At 44.7% G+C, this 23,893-nt stretch overlaps 1 protein-coding gene across 2 annotated transcripts in view; it reads left to right on the forward strand.

Annotated features, from left to right (window-relative positions):
• The window catches only part of LOC310784069 (phosphatidylinositol 3-kinase regulatory subunit alpha-like), a 61,515-nt gene that overhangs the window by 13,508 nt on the left and 24,114 nt on the right, over nucleotides 1-23,893 (forward strand). For both annotated transcript variants that reach the window (XM_083645045.1, XM_083645046.1), the window contains 6 exons: nucleotides 3,526-3,618; nucleotides 3,852-3,923; nucleotides 6,259-6,375; nucleotides 8,095-8,293; nucleotides 9,076-9,158; nucleotides 22,784-22,886. In XM_083645045.1, the coding sequence (XP_083501171.1) occupies nucleotides 3,526-3,618; nucleotides 3,852-3,923; nucleotides 6,259-6,375; nucleotides 8,095-8,293; nucleotides 9,076-9,158; nucleotides 22,784-22,886 (667 nt within the window). The remainder of the gene's footprint in view (nucleotides 1-3,525; nucleotides 3,619-3,851; nucleotides 3,924-6,258; nucleotides 6,376-8,094; nucleotides 8,294-9,075; nucleotides 9,159-22,783; nucleotides 22,887-23,893) is intronic.

Below are 23,893 nucleotides of genomic sequence, written 5' to 3' on the forward strand. Positions count from 1 at the left end.
CTCCACCTCACGTTAGTCGGCTGTGCAATGGAGTGGGGCGAGGAGGAACGAATTCCACCCAAACCTAGTCCGCAATTTTTTTTTTTTTTTTTTTTTTTACAAAATCGATAAGAATTCCACATGATCGATTCCATTCCTTAACGATCAATTATCGGTTTTCGATAACTGATGAACATCCCTACTCACAACTAATACCCCTGTAGACCTCTGGTGCTACTCTGTGTATCTATGTCTGTGTTTGTGCCTACATCCTTATCAATGTATGTATTTGTGTATGTACTTGTGTGTTTTATATTTGATGATGTATTTATTTTTGGGTGTGTATTTTGTAGGGATGCACCGATCGATCGGCACGTGACCGGAAATGGCCGATTTTCACGTGATCGGCCTCGATCGGTGATCTGTTCCGGTCACTCTAAATAGCCGATTCTGTGAGCCGATTTTCACATGACGTGCGCGCACCCCAAAGCACCGAGACAGGCACCCAGCCACCACACCACACACGCCAGCATACCTTCCTCGTTGTGGATTTTTTTCACCGTCAGTGAAGTAGACAAAGCTCGCAGTTTGTCACACATGCAAGTCGAAAATAAGCCGTGGAGACAGAGATGCGGCCGAGTCCCGCTCGGCTGGAGTCCAGTCAGAGCGGCTCGCTTCACCTCACTGGCCCCTCTCTCTCTGCTCTCTCTCCCCGGGAAGCAGTGCTGCTGCACCCGGCCACAGTGCACAGCCGACTTGGCGAGGTGAACGCGAGCATTGTGTCCAGTATGATAACCATTCCCCGACCTGCTTTTCCATTCCACATCAGCGCTGCTGCCTCAGCCTGTCAAGTCATGTTGTAACGTGACGTGGATACAGGAGAGACTATTTGTTTCGTAATGCAAATAGAACGACATGAGAACGACGGACATAATAATAAAAATGCATCGGACTCACAAGTGTGCAACGTTTTCTGTGCGTGACAATATTTTTTCGGATGGCAGATAAAAATACGCATACCAAACTTCGGACTGTGTGTAAACTCCGCCTGATATTCAGACTGAAGATCGTTACTGTAACTCATAAACTCATTTCCCCTCTACTCAAGAGGACTGGTCTGGAGCCAGTCTATAAACTCCTTGTCCATGGATCATTTTGATGTTCTGTTGCACCTGTTTTCTTTTGGAAAAGTAAATGCATGATAGCTGTGGGATATAGGCTATTGGATTTAATTTAATTTTTGTATTCATTGTATTTGCACAAAAAAGCTCTGTCCAGTAGCCTAACCTGGAACACTTTTATTTTGAGTGTTTGAGTGAGAAGGTCCTACTTCATGCAAATGATAAGAATTGTTTATTTGTTTATTTGGATCCCCATTAGATGTAAGAATTGTTCTATGAATCTTAATTTTTAAACAAAGTTACAAAAACGTTTGTGTAAGCTGTCAATTGTTGTTTTTAGAAAAAAAAATCGGAATCGGCAAAAATCGGTATCGGCAAGTCAGACTATTCAAAAATCGGAAATCGGAATCGGCCAAGAAAATGGCAATCGGTGCATCCCTAGTATTTTGGGGTGTATTTTCATGTGCCTGTGGACAGGTGGTGCAAATGATAAACACTAAACACTGTGCTTCTGACATGTGTGTCACATCTCTCATGCTCTTTGATGTCCATAGAAAATACACTTAACTGACACACAGCTGGTACTTAAGGGTTGTGGTTGCTGACTGAACAGATCCGACTTCTGATCTCCTTCCACCACCAGCCTTACCAGAGAACACAGGAAGGAAGAGTGTGTGTGTGTGTGTGTGTGTGTGTGTGTGTGTGTGTGTGTGTGTGTGTGTGTGTGTGTGTGTGTGTGTGTGTGTGTGTGTGTGTGTGTGTGTGTGTGTGTGTGTGTGCGCGTGCGTGCGTCACAACACTAAGCCTTCACCGCACACAGGCGGTGTGTCTTGACGTTATCTGTGAGGTGTTCTTCAGAAACCAGATTCTGCTTCCCGTCATTTCACTAGACCCAATTCCAGAGTGAATCGGCCTAAACTTGATTGTTACTTTTATGTGATTACATTAGAGTGGATGTGAAAGTCATGCCGCTCTTTACTTCACGTGACCTGGACTTTAGACTTGGTTTGATCCATGAACAGAAGACTTGAGACTTGGGTTCTGGTAACTTGGGACTTGAGACTTGGGTTCTGGTGACTTGAGACTTGGGTTCTGGTGACTTGGGACTTGAGACTTGGGTTCTGGTGACTTGAGACTTGGGTTCTGGTAACTTGGGACTTGAGACTTGGGTTCTGGTGACTTGAGACTTGGGTTCTGGTGACTTGAGACTTGGGTTCTGGTGACTTGGGACTTGAGACTTGGGTTCTGGTGACTTGAGACTTGGGTTCTGGTGACTTGAGACTTGGGTTCTGGTAACTTGGGACTTGAGACTTGGGTTCTGGTGACTTGAGACTTGGGTTCTGGTGACTTGAGACTTGACTCTGACTTGTACTTTGATGACTTGAAAAGGTTTCTAAAGTCTTGACTTGGGCCCTATCTTGGTACAGGTGATATCCCCTACTTGCGCACCTGTTTGCGCGTGCCTTAAGGCAGGGGAGATTTCAGTCCGCTGTCCAGGTGTTATGCCGAGTTTTGCATCCCCGCCCAGCAGCAGCAAAACGCATCCCCACCTCACAGGAGCATATTATTGTAATGATTTATACAGAAACATAACTATTTAAAAATGATATAACTGTTTGGGTACACGTAATGTAAAATGTAATATAATGCAAATGTGATGCCCCTTTTGTCAATTATTTGATTTGTGTGAAGTCCTTGAAAATGGGGGAAAAAAATAGACAAATAGTGCTTGAAAAAGTGCTTGAAAGTCCTTGCATTTCATTTTGTAATTTTCGTTTGGCTGTTGGGTTTAAGATCTTCAGCCCTGTTATAGGTGTGGGGTTTAGCTGGTGTGCGGTTTAGGCTTTCTGATATGAATGCATGGCCTGCTGCTAAACCAGCCAGAAATAAACATCATCAACTCTGAGAGACAAAGAGTTCAAATGAAAGTGTGGTCAGCTAGAATGTGAGCGAGTAAACTGTGAGTCATTTCTGTCTCACCGTTCAAAACCGTGGCTACAAAACGCTTCACAAACCAAACGGAAAAACAACAATATCAAAGAAACTAAACTAAGAAATGCAGGAAATACCAATGTGAGAGACAATAACACGTCACGCAGTGGAAAGTTAACACGAATGCAGTTCACAAACACGCTGTGTTTGAGTTTGCTTTGTGTCTTATGGACATTTTCTCAGCAGCATGAAAGCACAAGTTAAGATGTCTTGTAAAGGCAAAAGTACAGACATTTAAAGAAAACAATTTTGTGTGTGTGTGTGTGTGTGTGTGTGTGTGTGTGTGTTGTGTGTGCGCGTGTGTGTGTGTGTTGTGTTTGTGTGTGTGCGCGTGTGTGTGTTGTGTGTGCGCGTGTGTGTGTGTGTTGTGTGCGTGTGTGTGTGCGCGCGCGTGCGTGCGTGTGTGTGTGTGTGTGTGCGTGCGTGTGTCCAGGCTATGTGTTGCCGGACCTCCCGGACCAGTTCGGCCCCCCAGAGACGACGCCCCCCCTCCTCCACAGACTGATGGAAGCCATAGAGAGCAAAGGTGGGAGTTTCAACCAGTAGAGGGCAGTCACTCACTATGCATATTTATAACAACATAATTATGTTAGAATTCAAATAACTTTGCACTCGAATGGCAGGATCTGGACCTGAATCCACCAACAAACACTACTAAATGCCCATTGGTTTTCAGCTGGACAAAGGTGTTTTTGGTGTGCAGTTACTCTTTAATGATGTGTGTTTGGAGCGTGACTGTGGTGTTTCTGTGCTGTGCAGGTGCAGAGAGCTGCAGTCTGTACCGCACTCTGAGCGGAGGAGCTCTGGACACGCGTCAGCTGGCAGAGAGCGGTGAGCCAGCTTCCTGTCTCTCACCAACACACTTCCTGCTGGGGAGGAAGTTTAGGATAGAGTGCTGATTAGGGGGGGGGGGGGTTCGATACAGCATAGTATTGCGATATTTTCTGTGGCAATATATCGTATTGCAGGAATACCAAGTATGGCAATATTGTATGATATAAATTGTCAGCTGCATGGACAACTTGTGACAGGTTTTTATGACAGTGTTGGGCAGTGAGATGAACAGACTGGAAACTGTATCTTAGATCAAACGGATGTTGTTGACAAAGTTGTCCTTTGGGAATATAATTTGCAGTGGGGGAAAAAGGTAATCAATCGCAATATATTGCAGTACTCAATATATCGCGACACTAATATCACAATACTATCGTATCGTGACTTAAGTATCATATCGTGGGGGCATGTGGTGATTCCCACCCCTAGTGTTGTGTTTTTAAAATATGAATTTATAATGACTGATTCATGCTCTGTAAAGAGGGCCACAGGAGCGAGTCCTAAAACCCAGAAAGGAGTGAGCGTGGGCTCCCTCGTCTGGAAGTCAGTAGGTTTTCGGGTAGATTCCTGAAATAACCTCTGTGGTTAAAACACACTTTATGAAACTTGCAAGTTTTGTTCAGCAAGATCATCTTCAGAAAACAACAGCACTTTTGTGATTTTTGAAGTGTAACTGGAGTCCCCAGAAATGGTTTATTTTACACTCATCTAAGTGCTGTGCATTTGTGCACATTATTATTTGTTTATTTAACCTTTATTCAACCAGATAAAAACAGTTGAGATACGAAATCTCTTTTACAATTGTGACCTGGCCAAGAAGGCAGCAAAGTTGCATGTCAAGTTATACATGTTAGTAACATGTAAAAAAAACCCGAAACAATACAAATAACACAATACTACAAATGGAACGAATACTCCCATCAACACTATGACATCAGAAGTGGTGTGAAACACACACAGTATGTGACATAAGGCTCAAATCTAGGGCTGCAACGAACGATTATTTTCATAATCGATTCATCTGCCGATTATTTTCTCGATTAATCGATGAGTTGTTTGGTCTATAAAATGTCAGAAAATGGTAGCAAATGACGATCAGTGTTTCCCAAAGTCAAAGACGACGGCCTCAAATGTCTTGTTTTGTCCACAACTGAAAGATAATATCAGTCTACTGTCGTACAGGAGTAAAGAAACCAGACAATATTCACATTTAAGAAGCTGGAATCACATCATTTTGACCATTTCTCTTAAAATTGTACTCAAACCGATTAATCGATTATCAGAATAGTTGTCGATTAATTTTCTGTCGATCGACTAATCGACTCATCAATGAAATGAAGGAGACGAATTTGAGGTGAAGACGATCTTGCTGAACAACTCCTAATTATCATAAACCTTTATTAACCCATTGATACCTGATGCAGCATTTGTGTGTGTATCCCTTTAAGACCGCGAACCATGCGGTTCGCGGTCTTAAAGGGATACACACACAAATGAGCCAATGGAAAATCCCATTGGCTTGTTGAGCAGGGAAGCGTGATGCTAACTACCAGGTTAGCCTATGAAAAGAAGTCATCCCTGCAGCACTCTATGGGAGCAGGCCTGGTTCTATAAAAGGATTCAAGTCAAAGTGTCCTCAAATGAAGGCTGCATCATTCTACAACAATCTAACATTGTTGTAGATTGTAGCTTTCATCTTCGTGCTTCCTAATTGTCAAGTTTAGAAATAACGAAACATTTAATGTGAATCGTTTCCTTTAGAACAGCCACTAAGTAATAAGTTAAACTGTTGATACAGGGCGCCAAAAGAGCAGTGAAATCAGTTTGTTCCTGAAAGGATTCAACTGCTGTTTTTAAATACATTTCTTATCTGCATCAAATCCGGTGAAAATAACAAGATCAACAAAGCATTTGCTCGCTCTACTCCCCCTTACTTTACTTTTATTTACCAAGTTCCCTTTTTAGCCTTCAGAACTCATTGGCTCCAATTGGAAGGTAAAAACGTTTAAATACAGCTCACAAAGAGATGGGTGTACATTTTAAACATCGCTAAACTGTTACCATGACAACTCAGACTGTTGTAGCTATTACCAAATCAAATTCAAATGAGAACAAATTCTTCATTACGGCCGGGGACTACTTTCTGTGCTACTGAACTACTTTCCTGCAAAAGCAAACGTGTTTACCCAGCAGCATTGAATAGTTTGTTTGTTTTTTTAAATACAATGGAGTTCTAAATCATTTTGACTCATACGAATGATCACATTATCATCAAGCAGAGCAGAGCTCAGGTCCCCGTCCCTTTTCTTAACGGAGGTGCGTTTGTTTTCAGACCTGGAGCAGCTGGAGGTGTCGTCTCTGTGCGACGGAGTGGTGAGGTTCCTGCAGGAGCTGCCCGGCCCCGTGGTGCCCGCCGCGCTGCAGGCCGACATGACGCACGCCGTCCAAGGTCACGCAACGACACAACACGTTCACAGCTGTTCAGGCTCCTAGCGTTATCTCAACAGAGACCACGTGAGAACTCTAAAGAGAAATGCGAAGTAAGGGCCTGTGTCCACCTAGCGTCTTTTTCCCACGTTAAACGCTGGAAGTGCGCTGGGAAGCGCTGATCTCGGCGCACAATATAACAAGGAAGCAATCTGAAAGTAACGTTAGTTCAGCTTGATAGCTGACAGCTAGCAAGCTAACAACACAGGTAGGCTACGCTATTAAAAGCAGTAAGCACAACACTCACCAGAAATATTAAGTGTCTAGCCGATCTGCTCCCACAATTGAGCCTTTCTGTCTCTGTTGCGATAGTTTCTCCATTATGATTAGTTGCCAGGAAAGGAGCACCCGACACCAGCGTCTTTCTGAAAAGTTAAATTATTCTCAGCTGGAAGCGTTGGGAGTTGGGCGCACAAAAACGCCGGAGCACTCTGAAAATAGACGCTGGGTGCAGAGCACTTTGTCTAGACGTCCGTGTGCGCTCGCATACGCTCTCCCCCCATTGGAAACAACTGAAAAAAGACGCTGGACCTGAGGAAAAGACGCTAGGTGGACACAGGCCCTAAACCGGTATAATTTGTGGCAAGACTAGCAGGTTTGTGTCAGAGGCTGCTGTGGTTTTTCCACGGGTAGAAAAACAAGGCATTGTTTGGAAGTAGCAGGTGGTACTTTGCCTGTGGAAAAGTCTGTTTACACCAAAGTGTGGCTGCTGTTTCCATGGGAAGTGAAGGTGGAGAGACTGTACAGCTGGAAATCACTCTAACATGTAATGCTTCCAAAATAAACCTGTCTACATCCGCTGTACTGAGTCAGGGTATTTAGTTTATAAAAATGTATGAATCTACAGGCCACATAATACAAAAGAAAACTGTTATTACAAAAATAATGGTCTTCCTTAAAGCTGTGTTCACACCGAGATATTTATTTTTCGCTCTGTCGCTCGATTCCACCCTTTGGAATCGCTCTGTCGCTGTGTTTAAATCGCTCGTCAACAGGCACACGAATTGACGGACATCTGGGGGCTATAACGTTACCCAATGTCATGATGTTTGTCCACTACGAGCCACCATAGTAGTTTACAAGCTAAGCCTATCAGCGTGCTCCTAACGCGAGCTCTATACCGGTAGTACAGACTTCACTTCATGTCAGCTGTCAGCCTGTCAATCAGCTGTCAATGCGGTTTGTTGCCAAACAATAAACCAGTGGTTTGTTCCAAGCCAGTGTGATCCTTGACTCACTCTCACACGGCAGCCAATCAGCGTTGAACAGCGAGCGACTGATGCCAGCGTAATTTCGCTGGAGTTGGGATATTTCATCTCAGGCGACGAGCGAATTTTCGCCCCATCGCTCTGTCTCTGTCACTCGGACACCCAGCGATGTTTCTCCCGGGCGAATATACGCTCAATCGCTCGTTTGCATTGACTTTGTATGTAAACTCAATGCCAGCGAAAAACTTTAATAGGTCGGTGTGAACGCACCTTAAGATACTGCTATAGTGGTCTTTCTATCACAGAACATCATGTAAGCTAAAGTGTTGTTAGCATGGCACACCAGAGTCGAGGAACAATGGATGATTTGGTGTCTGCTCAAAGTGAGCTAACAGCACGGCTAGACGCTGTGCCAACTTGAATCACAGTAAAGAAAGCATGTGCTGACGGTGCCGTCCTGCGTCTGTCTCCAGAGGTGCGTGACGTGGAGGAGTGCGCGGGGGTGCTGCGGGGCGTGGCCAGCTCGCCCGCCTGCCCCGCCCAGTTCGGCCTGACGCTGCTCAGCCTGGTGCGTCACCTGGCCCGCCTCTGTGTGCACGCCGCCCGCAACCAGCTCAGCCCCCACAGCCTGGCCCACGGCTTCTGCCCCCTGCTGTTCAGAACGCCCGCAGGGTGGGTCACGCACACATGCGCACACACACACACACACACACACACACACACAGATCGCACACGCATGCATGCTTGCGCGCACACACACACACACACACACACACACACACACACACACACACACACATTTCAGAGGTTGTTAATACAGTAGTATTATAGTAACATACACATACAGGTGAAAGTGTTCACAGAATTATGATAAAGTTTGTAACATAGTTCTCAAATATATATAAGGTACTGAAAGATGTGCAAAATACCAAAACTGTTTGAATAAATAAGTCTGTTTTACATGAATGTTCAGAAGTTCAGTGTCTTTTGTTTGTTTGTTGAGAAAGGCTTGTTATGGTCACAGCTGTATGTTGCTCCAAAAACAATCTGGTAACCCATCGGGTGGAGAAAAGATATATTTACCGCAAGTCGGAAGTCTGTCTCGAGAGATTACTCCAAAAATGACTTGTAGGCTGTTATTCTACAACAGTAGACATTTTACCAATATTTGATCAAAATCGATCTTTTTCAGCAGTTTATTTTATTTTATTGTCAGTTATAATTTCTCAACATGGAGGAAATGTGACTACATTATGGAGATTTTCTCCCTATCTTTATTCAAGAGTGCTCATTGGTGGAAAGAAAATCTTCAGGACAGCCATGTTCCTGTACCTCAGTTAAACCCATTTTGGTGTAATTCCCATTTAATTAGCGAGTACGTCTTGATAACTGATGCCCACTGACTCTGTATCTGATACTGGTTAATGTGACGGTCGGTTCTGTTTTGTTCGCAGGTCCGAGTCCGGTTCAGATCCTCTGGTTCAGGTTTTAGAAGTTCTCATCACCAGCGAACTCAACATGAATCAGGCTGCACCAGGTACTGCTACAGCTGCTGTGTGTGTGTGTGTGTGTGTGTGTGCGTGTGGTCGCGTGCATATGTTTGTGTGTGTGTTTGGTGTAGAGCCCGACCGATACTGGATTATTGAGGCCGGTACCGATATTAGGGAGTAAAACAATTCTGATAACGATATATCGGCCGATATTCTTAAATTATATATACCGTAAATTCCGGACTATAAGCCGCGGCTTTTTTCCCGTTTTTTGGCCTTTTTTGCCCCCTGCGGCTTATATAACGGTGCGTCTTATCTATGGATTTTTTCCAAAAAAAAAAAAAAAATCTCTCTTTTTTAGCACTCTTTCTAACTATAAATCCACTTCTGTTTTAATTTCCTCTCTTGCCCTCTTTTAACAACATAACATAACATAACATAACACAACACAGGTAAGCAGAAAGAAAAAGACGAAGCAATCACGCCATGAATGAGGAAATGACTCACCTGCTGGAGGCTGGAGATACACCGCTTGGGCTAAACTTTTACTCCGTGAAACACTATCGATTAAGTCCGACATCGCTCAGAGGTTTTGAGCAGCTTGAAAACAAGTTTGAAAACGTGCAGAAGTCCATCCACTCACTCACTAAAGAAAATAATGCAACCGTGAAGAGTTTCACTCGTGTCCAGCCATCTGGCCGAGTTAGAGCCGAAGTCCCGAACACAGTGAGAAAACCTCCCGAAGCTGCTGCTGCAGCGGGGTGCATATTGTCCGGCCAGCCGACCGAGAGGCATGCGAGCCGGGCACTATTAAACAGTTGGGGTGTGTGAGGTGGCTGGCTGTGGAGGTGGCGGTTTCTCCTCCTCCTCCTTTCTCCCGCACACCGGGTGCCTCGGCCACGTCCAGACCCCGGCCTGCCACCGAGGGCCATCTTCATCTGCCTACTCCGCTGGCCCGACCGTCAACTCATCCTCCAGGCTGCGGGGAAGAAGCAGCTTTTTCGCTTTTTCGTCCGGCAGGACCTCTCCGCGTTGGTGCAACAGAAACGCGCAACATACAACAGCATCATCGAGTCAATGGATATCGCTTTGGCGTACTGTACCCAGCGAGACTCGTCATAACCAGACCGGACTATCTTTAGCACTCTTTCTAACTATAAATCCACTTCTGTTTTAATTTCCTCTCTTGCCCTCTTTTCACCACACCGCGGACACTGTGTGCACTGTAAAAAAAACAAAAAATACCACAATGTGTGATTTTGTCTGGGGATTAGTGACCTGACTTTTGTTTTGTTGAAATGTTAATAAATGGGAGCTTCCCCAAACAGCCATCGATCCCGACAATCCCCTCTGTGCACGAAGCCTTACATATGGTAATTAAACATCAAAACACCCGCGGCTTATAGACCGGTGCGGCTTATAGAAGAAAAAAATAGTCACCTTTGAAGGTGCGGCTTATAGACCGGTGCGCCTTATAGTCCGGAATTTACGGTACACATTATATTACACTTTTTCTATGTAATGATCGCTCAAATATCAAACACTTGACAAAGATATGACTTGAGATATGTAATGAATACGCAGGATATTTTACAGCTTATCAATCAATTTTATTTACCAAAATTACATCAATGCAATGAAACGGTAAACTTCACTGGGAATTTTATAATAATATAAATATAAAAACTAGAGATGGGATCGTTAACGCCATTAACGGCTGCGTTAACGCGAGACTCTTAACGCGCGATAAAAAAATTATCGCCGTTAATCTATTTTAATCTATTTTTTTTTTTTTTTTTTTTTTTTTACCTTTATTTATACAGGGGGAGTCTCACTGAGAGCAATGCTCTCTTTTTCAGGAGTGCCCTGTTCACATTCACACACATTCATACCTGGAAGCTGTCCAGTACAACCACAGTCTGATCTGCTGGCCACTGAGCAGCTCCACTGTATTATTATTATTATATATATTATTATTCTCAAAGTTGTCTGGTAGCAGGGTCCACTTATATTGAGCAGGCCATGATGATTATCACTTTAGAATGGAACAGGTATGTAAGCACGGACATTTATGTCTGCCTCCCCCATCCTGGCTGCTGTGGGGGGGCGTGAACAACCGAATAAACAGAAACCTGTTCACAAGGACTTACTTCTAGTCATTATTTATGTTGCACACACATATTTTGAATGGCTTCGACAGACTTCAAATGACCCATTTTAATCTAGATTAATCTAGATTAATGACCAGGATTAATCTAGATTAAAAAAATTAATCTATTCCCATCTCTAATAAAAACACAAATAGACAAAATATAAAATCTAACTTGAGTTAAGAAAAAAGGTCAAATAAAAATAGAAAATAAAATATCTAAAAAAAGTCAAATATACACAGCATGCTGTCTATAACTTAAAAAATACAAAATAAACAAATATCGGCCAACACATCGGCCGATACCGATATATCAGTTATCAGCCGATATTGGCCGATAATATCGGTGGACCGATATATCGGTCCGCCTCTAATTTGGTGTCCTAAATCCGGCCTGTAAGACGGTCTTATTTAGTCAAATAAGGACTGGAGCTCCTCAGCGTCCTCGTAAAAAGCACACTGTCTTCATTCTGCACGCTCATGTCTTGCTGTGGGAGTAGGTGTTGCGTTGTTCCTCTTCTGGTTTTGTCATTTTGGATCAAAACTCCTCAAAATAAACTTTGAACTTCCTCTGAGCGCTGCAGCGTCCGAGTGAGTCCGAGTTTTTTCACTTCCTGTTGTGAGCTCTGCAGCGTCACAGTGAGTCAGTCACGAGGCGGACGGGTGAACCATCACCTGCTTGTGACCTGACGCGTGCATTTAGGCCAACACACGTCCTCCTGCCAGCAGCACTGCAAGAACTCATCTCATGTCATTTGGAGAGCTTGGAAATCTGAAGCCCCGTGTGTTTGCTTGAATATCTGTCTGATGTCTAATGTAACCGTAAAACCAGGTGTATGAGAGGCACTTTTAATTAAAAAAAAATCCATCTAAAAAGTGCAGTGCGTCTTATATACCGGTGCGACCTACACGAGTCTAAAATGCAGAGAGAGTTTGGACATTTCCACAACCCTTCTATCAGCATGATTACGGTCGGCTGTCAGCTACCACTCTAGTAGCAGTGCTAATATAGGAATCTAGCCACTGTTCGCATTACCACTTTTGTCTATTACCATTTCTAAAAGTCGGAGGAGTCGGAGGAGTCGGAGGAGGAGGAGGAGGAGGAGGAGGAGGAGGAGGAGGGAGAGGAGGAGGAGGAGATGCTGGCGAAGCAGCTAAGTTAAACCCAGTGTTGGGAGTAACTAGTTACTAAGTAACTAGTTACTGTAACTTAACTAATTCTTGCAGTAACTAGTAATCTAACTAATTACTTTTCAAATTTAGTAACTCAGTTACAGTTACTAAAATAGTAACTGCGCTAGTTACTAGTTACTTTAGGACATGAAAATAATGGACAACTTCAATGGATTATCCGGTTTCTGATCCTCAGACCTAGTCCGGGGAGCCCCAGAGGCTAATGACTGTATGGCTATAAGCCTCCCCAATAAGTGAATGTTCAATGCCACACTGTGGCACAGCGACACTAACATGATGTGTGCATTAATAACAATCGAAGCAGACTTTTAAAAGTAACGCAAACGTTACCTTCCCTAGTAACTAATTACTTTGAAGTAACTTTAAAGTAATTAAATTACTTTTTGAGAGAAGTAACTAGTAACTGTAACTTATTACCAATTTTCAGTAACTTGCCCAACACTGGTTAAACCACACACCTGTCCACGGTTACCTGTGGTAAAATGAGGTGACCAGAGGTTGCTGTGAGGAGCTGACAGTTTCTAACATAACTATCCTGCTTTCCCTTCACGTCAGCAGGCAGCAGGGAGGCATACAAACAAACCCAGAGGATATTATTGCTGTCGTCACTACAGCAGCTGTGTATAACACAGGCCACCGATGCTATTTTCTAATGGATCCTAAGGCAACAGAAACGGTAATAGCCAACGCCGGCTAGCTTCCTAACGTTATTAGCTGTTGCTGTAAGCTAGGCTTTCACAAAGTTAGCATTAATGTTAGTTGGCAGCAAGGAGGCTCTATATTAACAGTTGCAGAATAACTTGTATAAACCATACAGTCAATGGAGGAGGAAGAAGGTATTGCAACAGTCAGCAAGTCGGCCCATTAGTCAGTTAGCCAGCCAGTCATATTTTCCTTCAGTTGTTAAAGCAGGACTAAACCCCAAAACACTTATTTTCAGCTTTTAACCAATATATCGTCGCTGTTGTGCCAGGACCTCGAATGCCCCTTTTTTCCACTTTTTTACTTTTTGTCATAAATCAGTGCCATTGGTCACCCTTCACGTCTCTGTGTGGTTTTTAACAAATGCAACCAATGGAAAAGCATTAAAACGAGCTTGTGAGTAAATCTCGTAACGCCATTCGCCCTCAATCTGTCAGTCAAACCTCGAAATTCATCCCCTACCTCCGTCTGTACCCCCCCCACGCAGGACAGTAAACCCGGAAAAGTCACACGGCAGACGCGCTGTGTATTTCTCATATCGTTTTGACTAATTCTGGCTTCCTCTGACGTTAATATTTCAATCAAATGTTTCCCAGTTATTCCTAAGCTGCAAACTTGTTTTAACATGCAAATCGGAGTGGTTTTGGACGAGAATAAAGTAACGTTAATGCTACGTTATGTCAGACTATTTCTCACCCCATGCGAAAGCCCCCGCCTCGGCCATGAGAGGCGAGGGGCAATGCTGTTCAGTATTTTAAGAGCAAACAGGTTTTTTTAGTTGTTTATAAGGTGACTATATTTATAACGTTCTCTATCTCTGATACACTGAAAATACTGCCTGTCATGCAAAAAAAAGAAAGAGGGATTGGGAGGCGGGCCATAGCGTCTCTGTCGATGATTTGATTTGACAGTTCTGGGCACTGGAGTTGGCGCTGGCCAATCCTGGCGTGTTCCGCTCCCAAATCGAGTGTGTTCTGGCGCCAAGCGAGTGGGTTCCGGGTCAACCACGCGCTCTGAGTCACGCGCCACTTATGTTAACTTTAGGAGCAGTGTGGTAAATACAATATTCCTGGAATGCGAGTTTAACGTACCAGTTACATGTCCTCTGCATTCTACATCAAATGAAGACATTACCGTTTGTTTTATTTTGTATGTTACATACTTATTGGCCAAGTTATTAGTTTGTTTATGGGCTAGGGGACTATAGGCGGCCATCTTGCCTGCAGAATTTTCAAATCAAGTAGAATACGTTTTGCCAGAAACCTGGGGGGTTTAGTCCACCCTTTTTAGACAGCCATTCATTCAGTCATCCAGGAAGTCAATCAGCCAGTCACACTAGCAGCTAAAGCGATGACATCAGCGGTGGTGGGGGGGGGGGGGGGGGGGGTCATCAATGAGATCACTGCCATCGCTGTCGCAGGATTGGCCCGCAGGGATGGTGATGTCACACATCTCCAAGCTGCTCTCCTGAGCTTTGAACCGAGGCCGACGACTTCTCCTCCTCCGAGAGAGAGAGAGAGAGAGAGAGAGAGAGAGAGAGAGAGAGAGAGAGAGAGAGAGAGAGAGAGAGAGAGAGAGAGAGAGAGAGAGAAAAAGGGAGAGAGGGAGAGAGAGAGAGAGAGAGAGAGAGAGAGAATTGCTCTACATATGAAACACAGAGGCAGAGAAGGCAGACAGCTGCTGTTCACTTGAGATGTAGAGTTTATGCAATTAAACTAGTTACGGTATACCTGCTGTTGCTTTCTCCATCAATCTGTCAGCAAAAACCTGCTTCATTAAGCTGTTAGTTATACGAGCAGAGAAACAAGGATATTCTGCAGATTTCTGTTCTAATATTGTACATATTGTTATTCTACTGTACGAACCAGATCAGGGTAGTGGAATTCAGCTGTAAATCACAGGGAGAGACAGAGAGAGGAGTACAGAGAAGAGGAGAGGAGGAGAGAGAGAGAGAAGATGCAGCGTAGACCTCTCTCCGTCAGGACACCGTGGTTTTGTGATGGAGCGCGGCCGGACGAGCTATAACGGATCCAGACGGTCCGGAGCGTAGACCCGTGTGTGTGCTCGCTAACCTCTGGGACAAGTGTCAGCAGTGTGTGTGGGTGTGTGTGTGTGTGAGGGGGGGGGGCGATGGAGCAGGGGGCGGCATCACCGCGACGACGAGACAAGATCCTCAGCTACATCCACATGCAGACTCCAGGTAGGACAGCAGGCGTAGAGCTAGAGTGGCTAGAACAGACTGCCATCTGTCTGGGCTTAAAGATCAATTCAAAATCTGTTTGTTTTTACATTTCCATTCCTTTTAATGTCAATTCTGTCTTTTTAAATGCATGCGTGATTTTAAAAGATGCGTTTAAATCAGTTGTGTCTCTCTCAGGCTCATTCACTCCCATTCAATTCCAAACAGCAGAGAAAGTGGTTATCATCACTCTGAACCAGATATACTTGACTTTACTTTATTGTTTATTTAGACAGGACAGTGCACATTAATAAAACAGTTTACACATATAGAATCATCCATACATCAATACGTCAAGAGTAAAAGTGCCGGGATTAGCCGAAGCTAGTTTTCACCCGCAGTCCTCGGGACATAAAGAACTAAAAACTACAGGGTAACTACAGAAATAAAAACAATACAGGAATAAAAAGCAATATAGTAAAATAGAAATGCACAAGGGATAACAATACATACACAGGATAAAAACAATACACACAGACAAGATAAAAGCAATACAGTTAAAGTGCAATATCAGTACAATAAAGTGCTGATTTAAGTTTAGTTTTGAAGGTAGGGTATGTGGGGCACTCCCTTACTGCGGGCGGGAGACCGTTCCATAAAGGCCTAAACATGGTCGTCCGTCCGCCTCGAATTGGAGCCGTCTCGCCGTCTTGCGGCGCCAGCGAGCCCTACATGTTAGGACGCCACTACGCCCTCCCCCCTCCCTCCTCCTGTGGAAGCTCCGTGTGAAAATGGCGGAGATTGTGTGCCAGGCAGTCTGAATGAAATTGAATGTAACGTTCCCAATTCTATGTATTAAATTCTAAAAAATGACCCTCAACATTTTGGAAGGCTAAGCCACACAACTACTTCGTTATAATCTAACGTCATGCTTTGAAAGGCAACTTTACCACGATGAGCCAAGGCAACGGCCAGTCACAACTCTCCTGCAGCTGACGTCACGCACGTATCGTCGGCGCTGAGTCACATATTCGAGCAGCCCCCGTCAGCCGACGGCGCCCCCTCCCCGTAGGACGGCGCTCCACCCGCCGTCATACGGGGAGGGCGAGGCTCTGACGGACGACCATGTTTAGGCCTTAACCTACCGCCAACGATGGACAAAACGTTTTTCCCATATGCAGTGCGTCTGAGGCCCAACTCACAGTCTCCTCTTTGGCACGCCCTGGTGGTCATGCCCTCCACGGACCTCCGCTTAAAAAACTCTCCCAGAGGGGGTGGGGCAAGTCCATGGAGACACTTAAAAACAAAACAGGCCTGTCTGAAAGTTTTAAGATTGTCGAAATCAAGGAAATTAGGCTTCTTTAAAATGCTACAGATATGAGCAGACGTGGGTTTTTTTGTCGAAGATCTTCATGGCTTTCTTAAAAAGAGATTCAATCGGCTTAAGAGCTGTTTTACAAGTCAAAGACCAGCTGGTTAGGCAGTAGTCGATGTGGGAAAAGATGATAGAATGTAAGAACATCAGGGCAGCATCGTCAGTCAGGACATTTCTGATCACGTCGTACATCCCCCCCATGTGATCATATACTGGAACCCTTTACAGTGTCTTACTTCCACTGTCTGCTTCTTCATCCAGTAGCTTCTTCATCCAGTAGCTTCTTCATCCAGTAGCTTCTTCATCCAGTAGCTTCTTCATCCAGTAGCTTCTTCATCCAGTAGCTTCTTCATCCAGTAGCTTCTTCATCCAGTAGCTTCTTCTTCATCCAGTAGCTTCTTCATCCAGTAGCTTCTTCTTCATCCAGTAGCTTCTTCATCCAGTAGCTTCTTCTTCATCCAGTAGCTTCTTCATCCAGTAGCTTCTTCATCCAGTAGCTTCTTCTTCATCCAGTAGCTTCTTCATCCAGTAGCTTCTTCATCCAGTAGCTTCTTCATCCAGTAGCTTCTTCATCCAGTAGCTTCTTCATCCAGTAGCTTCTTCTTCATCCAGTAGCTTCTTCATCCAGTAGCTTCTTCTTCATCCAGTAGCTTCTTCATCCAGTAGCTTCTTCTTCATCCAGTAGCTTCTTCATCCAGTAGCTTCTTCTTCATCCAGTAGCTTCTTCTTCATCCAGTAGCTTCTTCATCCAGTAGCTTCTTCATCCAGTAGCTTCTTCATCCAGTAGCTTCTTCATCCAGTAGCTTCTTCTTCATCCAGTAGCTTCTTCATCCAGTAGCTTCTTCTTCATCCAGTAGCTTCTTCATCCAGTAGCTTCTTCATCCAGTAGCTTCTTCTTCATCCAGTAGCTTCTTCATCCAGTAGCTTCTTCATCCAGTAGCTTCTTCATCCAGTAGCTTCTTCATCCAGTAGCTTCTTCTTCATCCAGTAGCTTCTTCATCCAGTAGCTTCTTCTTCATCCAGTAGCTTCTTCATCCAGTAGCTTCTTCATCCAGTAGCTTCTTCTTCATCCAGTAGCTTCTTCATCCAGTAGCTTCTTCTTCATCCAGTAGCTTCTTCTTCATCCAGTAGCTTCTTCATCCAGTAGCTTCTTCATCCAGTAGCTTCTTCATCCAGTAGCTTCTTCATCCAGTAGCTTCTTCATCCAGTAGCTTCTTCATCCAGTAGCTTCTTCTTCATCCAGTAGCTTCTTCATCCAGTAGCTTCTTCTTCATCCAGTAGCTTCTTCATCCAGTAGCTTCTTCATCCAGTAGCTTCTTCATCCAGTAGCTTCTTCATCCAGTAGCTTCTTCATCCAGTAGCTTCTTCATCCAGTAGCTATGTATTAAAAACCACAGAGGAGATGATTCAGATCATTCCCGGTTGAAACGTACGTGAGATTCCCGTATCTCAGTGGTTCCCAACCTTGGGAGTGTGGTCGCCCGGAATTCAAATGGGGTCACCTGAAATTTCACTTTTGTTTTATTTTTTATTTATTTTTATTTTACACACAATTTAAAACTACACAAGGACATGTGAAAAATGTATTTGATTTCTGAGTTTAAGGGCGCTTTCACACCGACCTCGTTTGGTTCTGTTGAATGGCACTAGAGTGTATTCTCCCCCTTGGTGCGGTTCCTTTGGGCAGGTGTGAATGCAGCATGCAAACTCTGGTGCGCACCAAAAGAAAATCAAACAAGTGCACTGAGACCTGGTGCGGTTCCAAATGAACTCTGGTACGGTTCGGTTGTGGTGTGTGAACTAGGGTTGTGCGATGTCAACCAAATAGCCATCGCGATGGTTCCACAGTGAAACATTGCGATGGACGATGGTATCGTCGTTGATGGGGGGGGGGGGGGGGGGGATTAATGAATGATTCATGACGTCGTTGCGGTGCCGTTTGGCTGTGCTGCATGTTCACGTTTTTCAACAGGACAGCTGAGCTTGAGAGACCAGCGGGCTTAGATAGGCTACTACTACTACTACTACTACTACTACTACTACTACTACTACTACAGCACAGAGCCAGGCGACTGAAACAGTAGGCTATATGGAAAGGTCCAAAACAAATAACGTTACAGATCCTGATCCAACAACGTGTTTGTGCGAAATTTAAAGTCCCTGGAAACCAAAATCCACAAAAACGTTCTAACTATGTTATTTAGGATCTTATGTTACTAATTATATGCCTCCGAAATTATTATGCATTACTTTCAACCCAAAGCCTTAAAATCGACACTTTTCTACAAGATTCTACAAGATACTTCCTCATTGAAGAGAGCAGCGCGTGAGGTGCTAAAATGTAGGAGCTTATGACGTCATAAGCTCTATATAACCTTTGTACACGCGTGCAATCCGCACCCACCTATGGCAAGTCTGTTCTTTGCCCCCAGTGACAGCGCTCCCTCGCTGTCCGTCTCCCTGTGCCTGTGTGTGAGATTAGCAAGGTGTTGGGTTTCAAGCCATGTGCTCCTCTCTCTCTCTCTCTCTCTCTCTCTCTCTCTCTCTCTCTCTCTCTCTCTCTCTCTCTCTCTCTCGGACTAGAGAGAGAGAGAGAGAGAGAGAGAGAGAGAGAGAGAGAGAGAGAGAGAACGGACAGAGATCTCTTCCTCTCAGAGCCACGGAGCAACCAGGGGAGCAACGCGCGAACACACACACACACACACACACACACACACACACACACACGGTGTGTGCACTCATCTCTCTTTCTCTCTCTCTCCGTTTCCCTCCCCCCTCTCTCTCGCGCTCTCCGAGACAGAAATTTCCCTGCTGTAGATGGGACACGCCCACACATTCCGCGGGAGATAATACACTCTAAAAAATAATCGATTTTCATGCGTTTTGCCACACCTGTCAAACCTAAATTTATATGCTTTGCGACGTTCATCATCGTTCAAATTTGGCTGGTGGCTTATTAACATAGGGTCCTGTGATGTGATGAACTCAAAATGCTAAATAATAATAAAATATTTTTGGTTTCCAGGGACTTTAACTAGCTGGCAGAAAACGGGCAGAATTACCGGCGGAAACGTTGGATTCGTGTGGGCTCCGTTTTGAACCTACCATTACGTTAAGGAGAGATAGAAACACAGCAGCAGCAGCAGCCGCCTATGTGATGAAGCGAAACAGGCGAGTTGAATTCACAATTCACTTGTAGTAACATTACTCGCATTGGGCTGAAAACAGGAAAGAATGTGTGACGTTTCTTCTTTGTCTTAACATTTTCACAACACAACCGAGTCCGACTTCTGCTTATCCTCCCCTCCCCCTCCTCCTCTCCGCTCTGGCACTTCTCTGTACTGGGGACAGGGTGCGCTTGTTTCATGCTGCTCACGCGTCGGCCGCGCGTCACCGTTGAATGGAGTTGGATTTTTGTTTTTATGATTAAATCAGCAGAATTGTAATTGGAACAGATAATCACGATGGTCCGATGAGGAGGCTCAGAGGTGGATGGGGTGACCGTGCCATCGTCCGTCATGCCAACACAAGTGTGAACGTGATCCAAACTCCATCCGACCCAAATCCAGGAAGCCTCGCGCATTTTTGGATTAAACGAGCTCCCGTTGTCAGCTGCTCTATGCTTCATAGGCTGAGGAGCATCAAGCATTTGATGGGTAAAAACAACATCTTCATTCTTCACATCATGTTTTGGTGACTGGTGAAACTAGATGGATTATTGGGGGGGGTTTGCAGGATTGCAGTCGTCAGCGGTACTAATAGCCAATAGGCTACCTCTGCTATGGCAAATGGCTATGAGTCATGTCTCATCAGAGCCAGCTTCTTTTGTGATCAGATTGATTGCAGCCTCTTCATTATATATATATATATATATATATAATAATAATATATAATAGCTCCTCCCCCGCTAAATGAGTACATCAAGCGGAGACCTGTATCTGGAGCCACGTCCAGAACCACCAGAACCTCAGTCAGAGGCGACTGTGTCGTCCCATACAGGCGCACCACCTTTGGCCAGACGGTTTTGTCTGTCAAGGGTGGTAAACTCTGGAACACAATTCCATCCTCTTTTAGGGAATGTCCAACGCTGAGCGTGTTTAAGGGTCAAATGAAGAGATGGCTGGAGTCCACTCAAACCTGTACTCATAGTTAGGGGTAAAGATCAAGAACGGTTCTACTGTATTATTGGCTATGTGGGTAGTATGCTGTTCATTTTTATTCTTTTCATATTTGTTGTTTAAATCTCTATATGTAGATCTTAAACCTTTTTAAGAGTATAGTTATTCTGATTGTATACTTGTGTGTTAGCTAGCTCTCTTTCTCTTGCTGCACTGGTCTTTAGAGATAAGATGTTATTTGAATCCTGTATATTTGCACCATGTTACTTTTTCCCCATCAGGACACAAGGCCTGTACCTTCTGGCCCCCAGGGGGACTAACAATGTCAATCAGTCTTGTGACTGCAATTGTCGTGCATTTACATTTTGCTAAAATGTTCATTAATGTACACTGTCCCCTATTGAACAAATAAAATTGATTTGATTTAATCTTGATGGCTCACAGTCTTTGATTGACAGCTGCTGTAGCTTAACACATGGACATGTCATTGTCAGCTATGGAGCATGTGGATACAGACTACAGAGTAGAGCTGCCGAAAATAATCGATTCAGAGATGCATCGCGATGCTTAATAGGACGATTCTGAATTGATTAACAAATATCAAAAATCGTTTTTTTTTTTTTTTTTTTTTTAATAATCAAATAAAATAGAATGTAAGTACATGCAGTTGTTTATTTTAATTATGGGTCATAATACAATGCAATTCCAAATGCACTTTTATTTTAAAAGTAGCCACACAGTGAGAAAAAATAAAGTGAGAAAAAATAAATCATGTATTGCGGAAAAAGTGATGCATCGATTTAAGATGCATCGTATAATCAAATCGAATCGAATCGTAGACTTGTATAATCGAATCGTATCGAATCGTGAGATCAGTGAAGATGCACAGCTCTACTACAGAGCACGTGGAATCACAGTCAGCAATCGCTTCAGATTTGGGGATTTCAGAGCGGTCTAATAATGGACAGGTCTCTTCAGAAGATATGCGTTCACTCTAGTCTGTGACGCGCTGTCTCCCTTCCCCTGTGTGTGTGTGTGTGTGTGTCTCAGGCGATGTCTTAAATCGCCTGTGTGGCGATTTAAGCAGGGCACCGGGGTTACACCCCCCAGGGCACCGGGGTTACACCCCCAGGGCACCGGGGTTACACCCCCCAGGGCACCGGGGTTACAGCCCCCAGGGCACCGGGGTTACAGCCCCCAGGGCACCGGGGTTACACCTCCCAGGGCACCAAGGTTACACCCTCCAGGGCACCGGGGTTACACCCCCCAGGGCACCGGGGTTACACCCTTCCAGGGTTCCAGGGCACCGGGGTTACACCCCCCAGGGCACCGGAGAGTCAGGACCTCGGTTTAACGTCTCATCGGAAGCTCGGTGCTCACTCACAGGAGAGAGACTGTCTCTGCCCCGGGGGGGAATTGGGGATGGGGAGATTATTCATGAGACCAGAGGGAAGAGCACCTCCTACTGGTCCTCCAACACCACCTCCAGCACCAGATGCTCTCCTCCAACACCACGTCCAGCACCAGATGCTCTCCTCCAACACCACCTCCAGCACCAGATGCTCTCCTCCAACACCACCTCCAGCACCAGATGCTCTCCTCCAACACCACCTCCAGCACCAGATGCTCTCCTCCAACACCACCTCCAGCACCAGATGCTCTCCTCCAACACCACCTCCAGCACCAGATGCTCTCCCATCCAGCTTCCCACATAGCTTTCATAGCTTCCCCTGCGATGTCACGCAGGAGCCACGGCTACCGGCGGAGAGAAGTGAAGGAAGGCTTTAGTGAAGGAAGGCTTCTGATGCTGCCTCCTTCTGACCATTTACTCTCTCTCTCTCTCTCACTATCCCTCTATCTCCCTCTCTCTCTCTCCCTCTCTCTCTCTCTCCCTCTATCTCCCTCTCTCACTATCCCTCTCTCTCTCTCTGTCTCTGTATCTCTCTCTCCCCCAGCTTTGCCTCCTAAACCGGCGAAGCCAGCCACTCCGGTTCCCAGCACCTTCAATAACAGTATGGCTCTGCAGGACTCTGAGTGGTACTGGGGAGACATATCCAGGTAACACACACACACACACACACACACACACACACACACACACACCCCGGCGTATACACACTAGGGAACTAAGACCAAAAAAAACGAAGTTAGAAAACCTTATTGTTAACTAAAATAATAATAATAATAAATAATAATACGTAGAAAACGAATCTAAAATAAAAAATATATGCAACATTATTTTAGTTTTCATCTTTCTGTGCAGGCTAAAAAAAAGGGCAGATCATCTTTGGCTATTTTTATTGAATGCAAATTGAAAATCCAAAATACATTTTAAAAACGTCCAAAATCACCAATAGCGAGCCGAGCACACTCAAGTCCAACTTTCAACTTAGGTGCAGGCCACAATATATCGTAAGTAAAGCAAGCAGGTCAGCACTCTAGAATGTCCTTTCAACATTTCATCTGCATCTGGGACAGACAGACGTTTCAGCGTGAAGCCTTCATCAGCGTTGCCACCATGGTCTTCAAAGCCTCTCACCATTACCAACACTGATGAAGGCTTCACACTGAAACCTCTCACCATTACCAACACTGATGAAGGCTTCACACTGAAACCTCTCACCATTACCAACACTGATGAAGGCTTCACACTGAAACCTCTCACCATTACCAACACTGATGAAGGCTTCACACTGAAACCTCTCACCATTACCAACACTGATGAAGGCTTCACACTGAAACCTCTCACCATTACCAACACTGATGAAGGCTTCACACTGAAACCTCTCACCATTACCAACACTGATGAAGGCTTCACACTGAAACCCCTCTCCAATACCAACACTGATGAAGGCTTCACACTGAAACCTCTCTCCATTACCAACACTGATGAAGGCTTCACACTGAAACCTCTCACCATTACCAACACTGATGAAGGCTTCACACTGAAACCTCTCACCATTACCAACACTGATGAAGGCTTCACACTGAAACCTCTCACCATTACCAACACTGATGAAGGCTTCACACTGAAACCTCTCTCCATTACCAACACTGATGAAGGC

Source organism: Poromitra crassiceps (genome assembly GCF_964638095.1).
Source record: "Poromitra crassiceps genome assembly, chromosome: 10".
Taxonomy (NCBI): Eukaryota; Metazoa; Chordata; class Actinopteri; order Beryciformes; family Melamphaidae; genus Poromitra; species Poromitra crassiceps.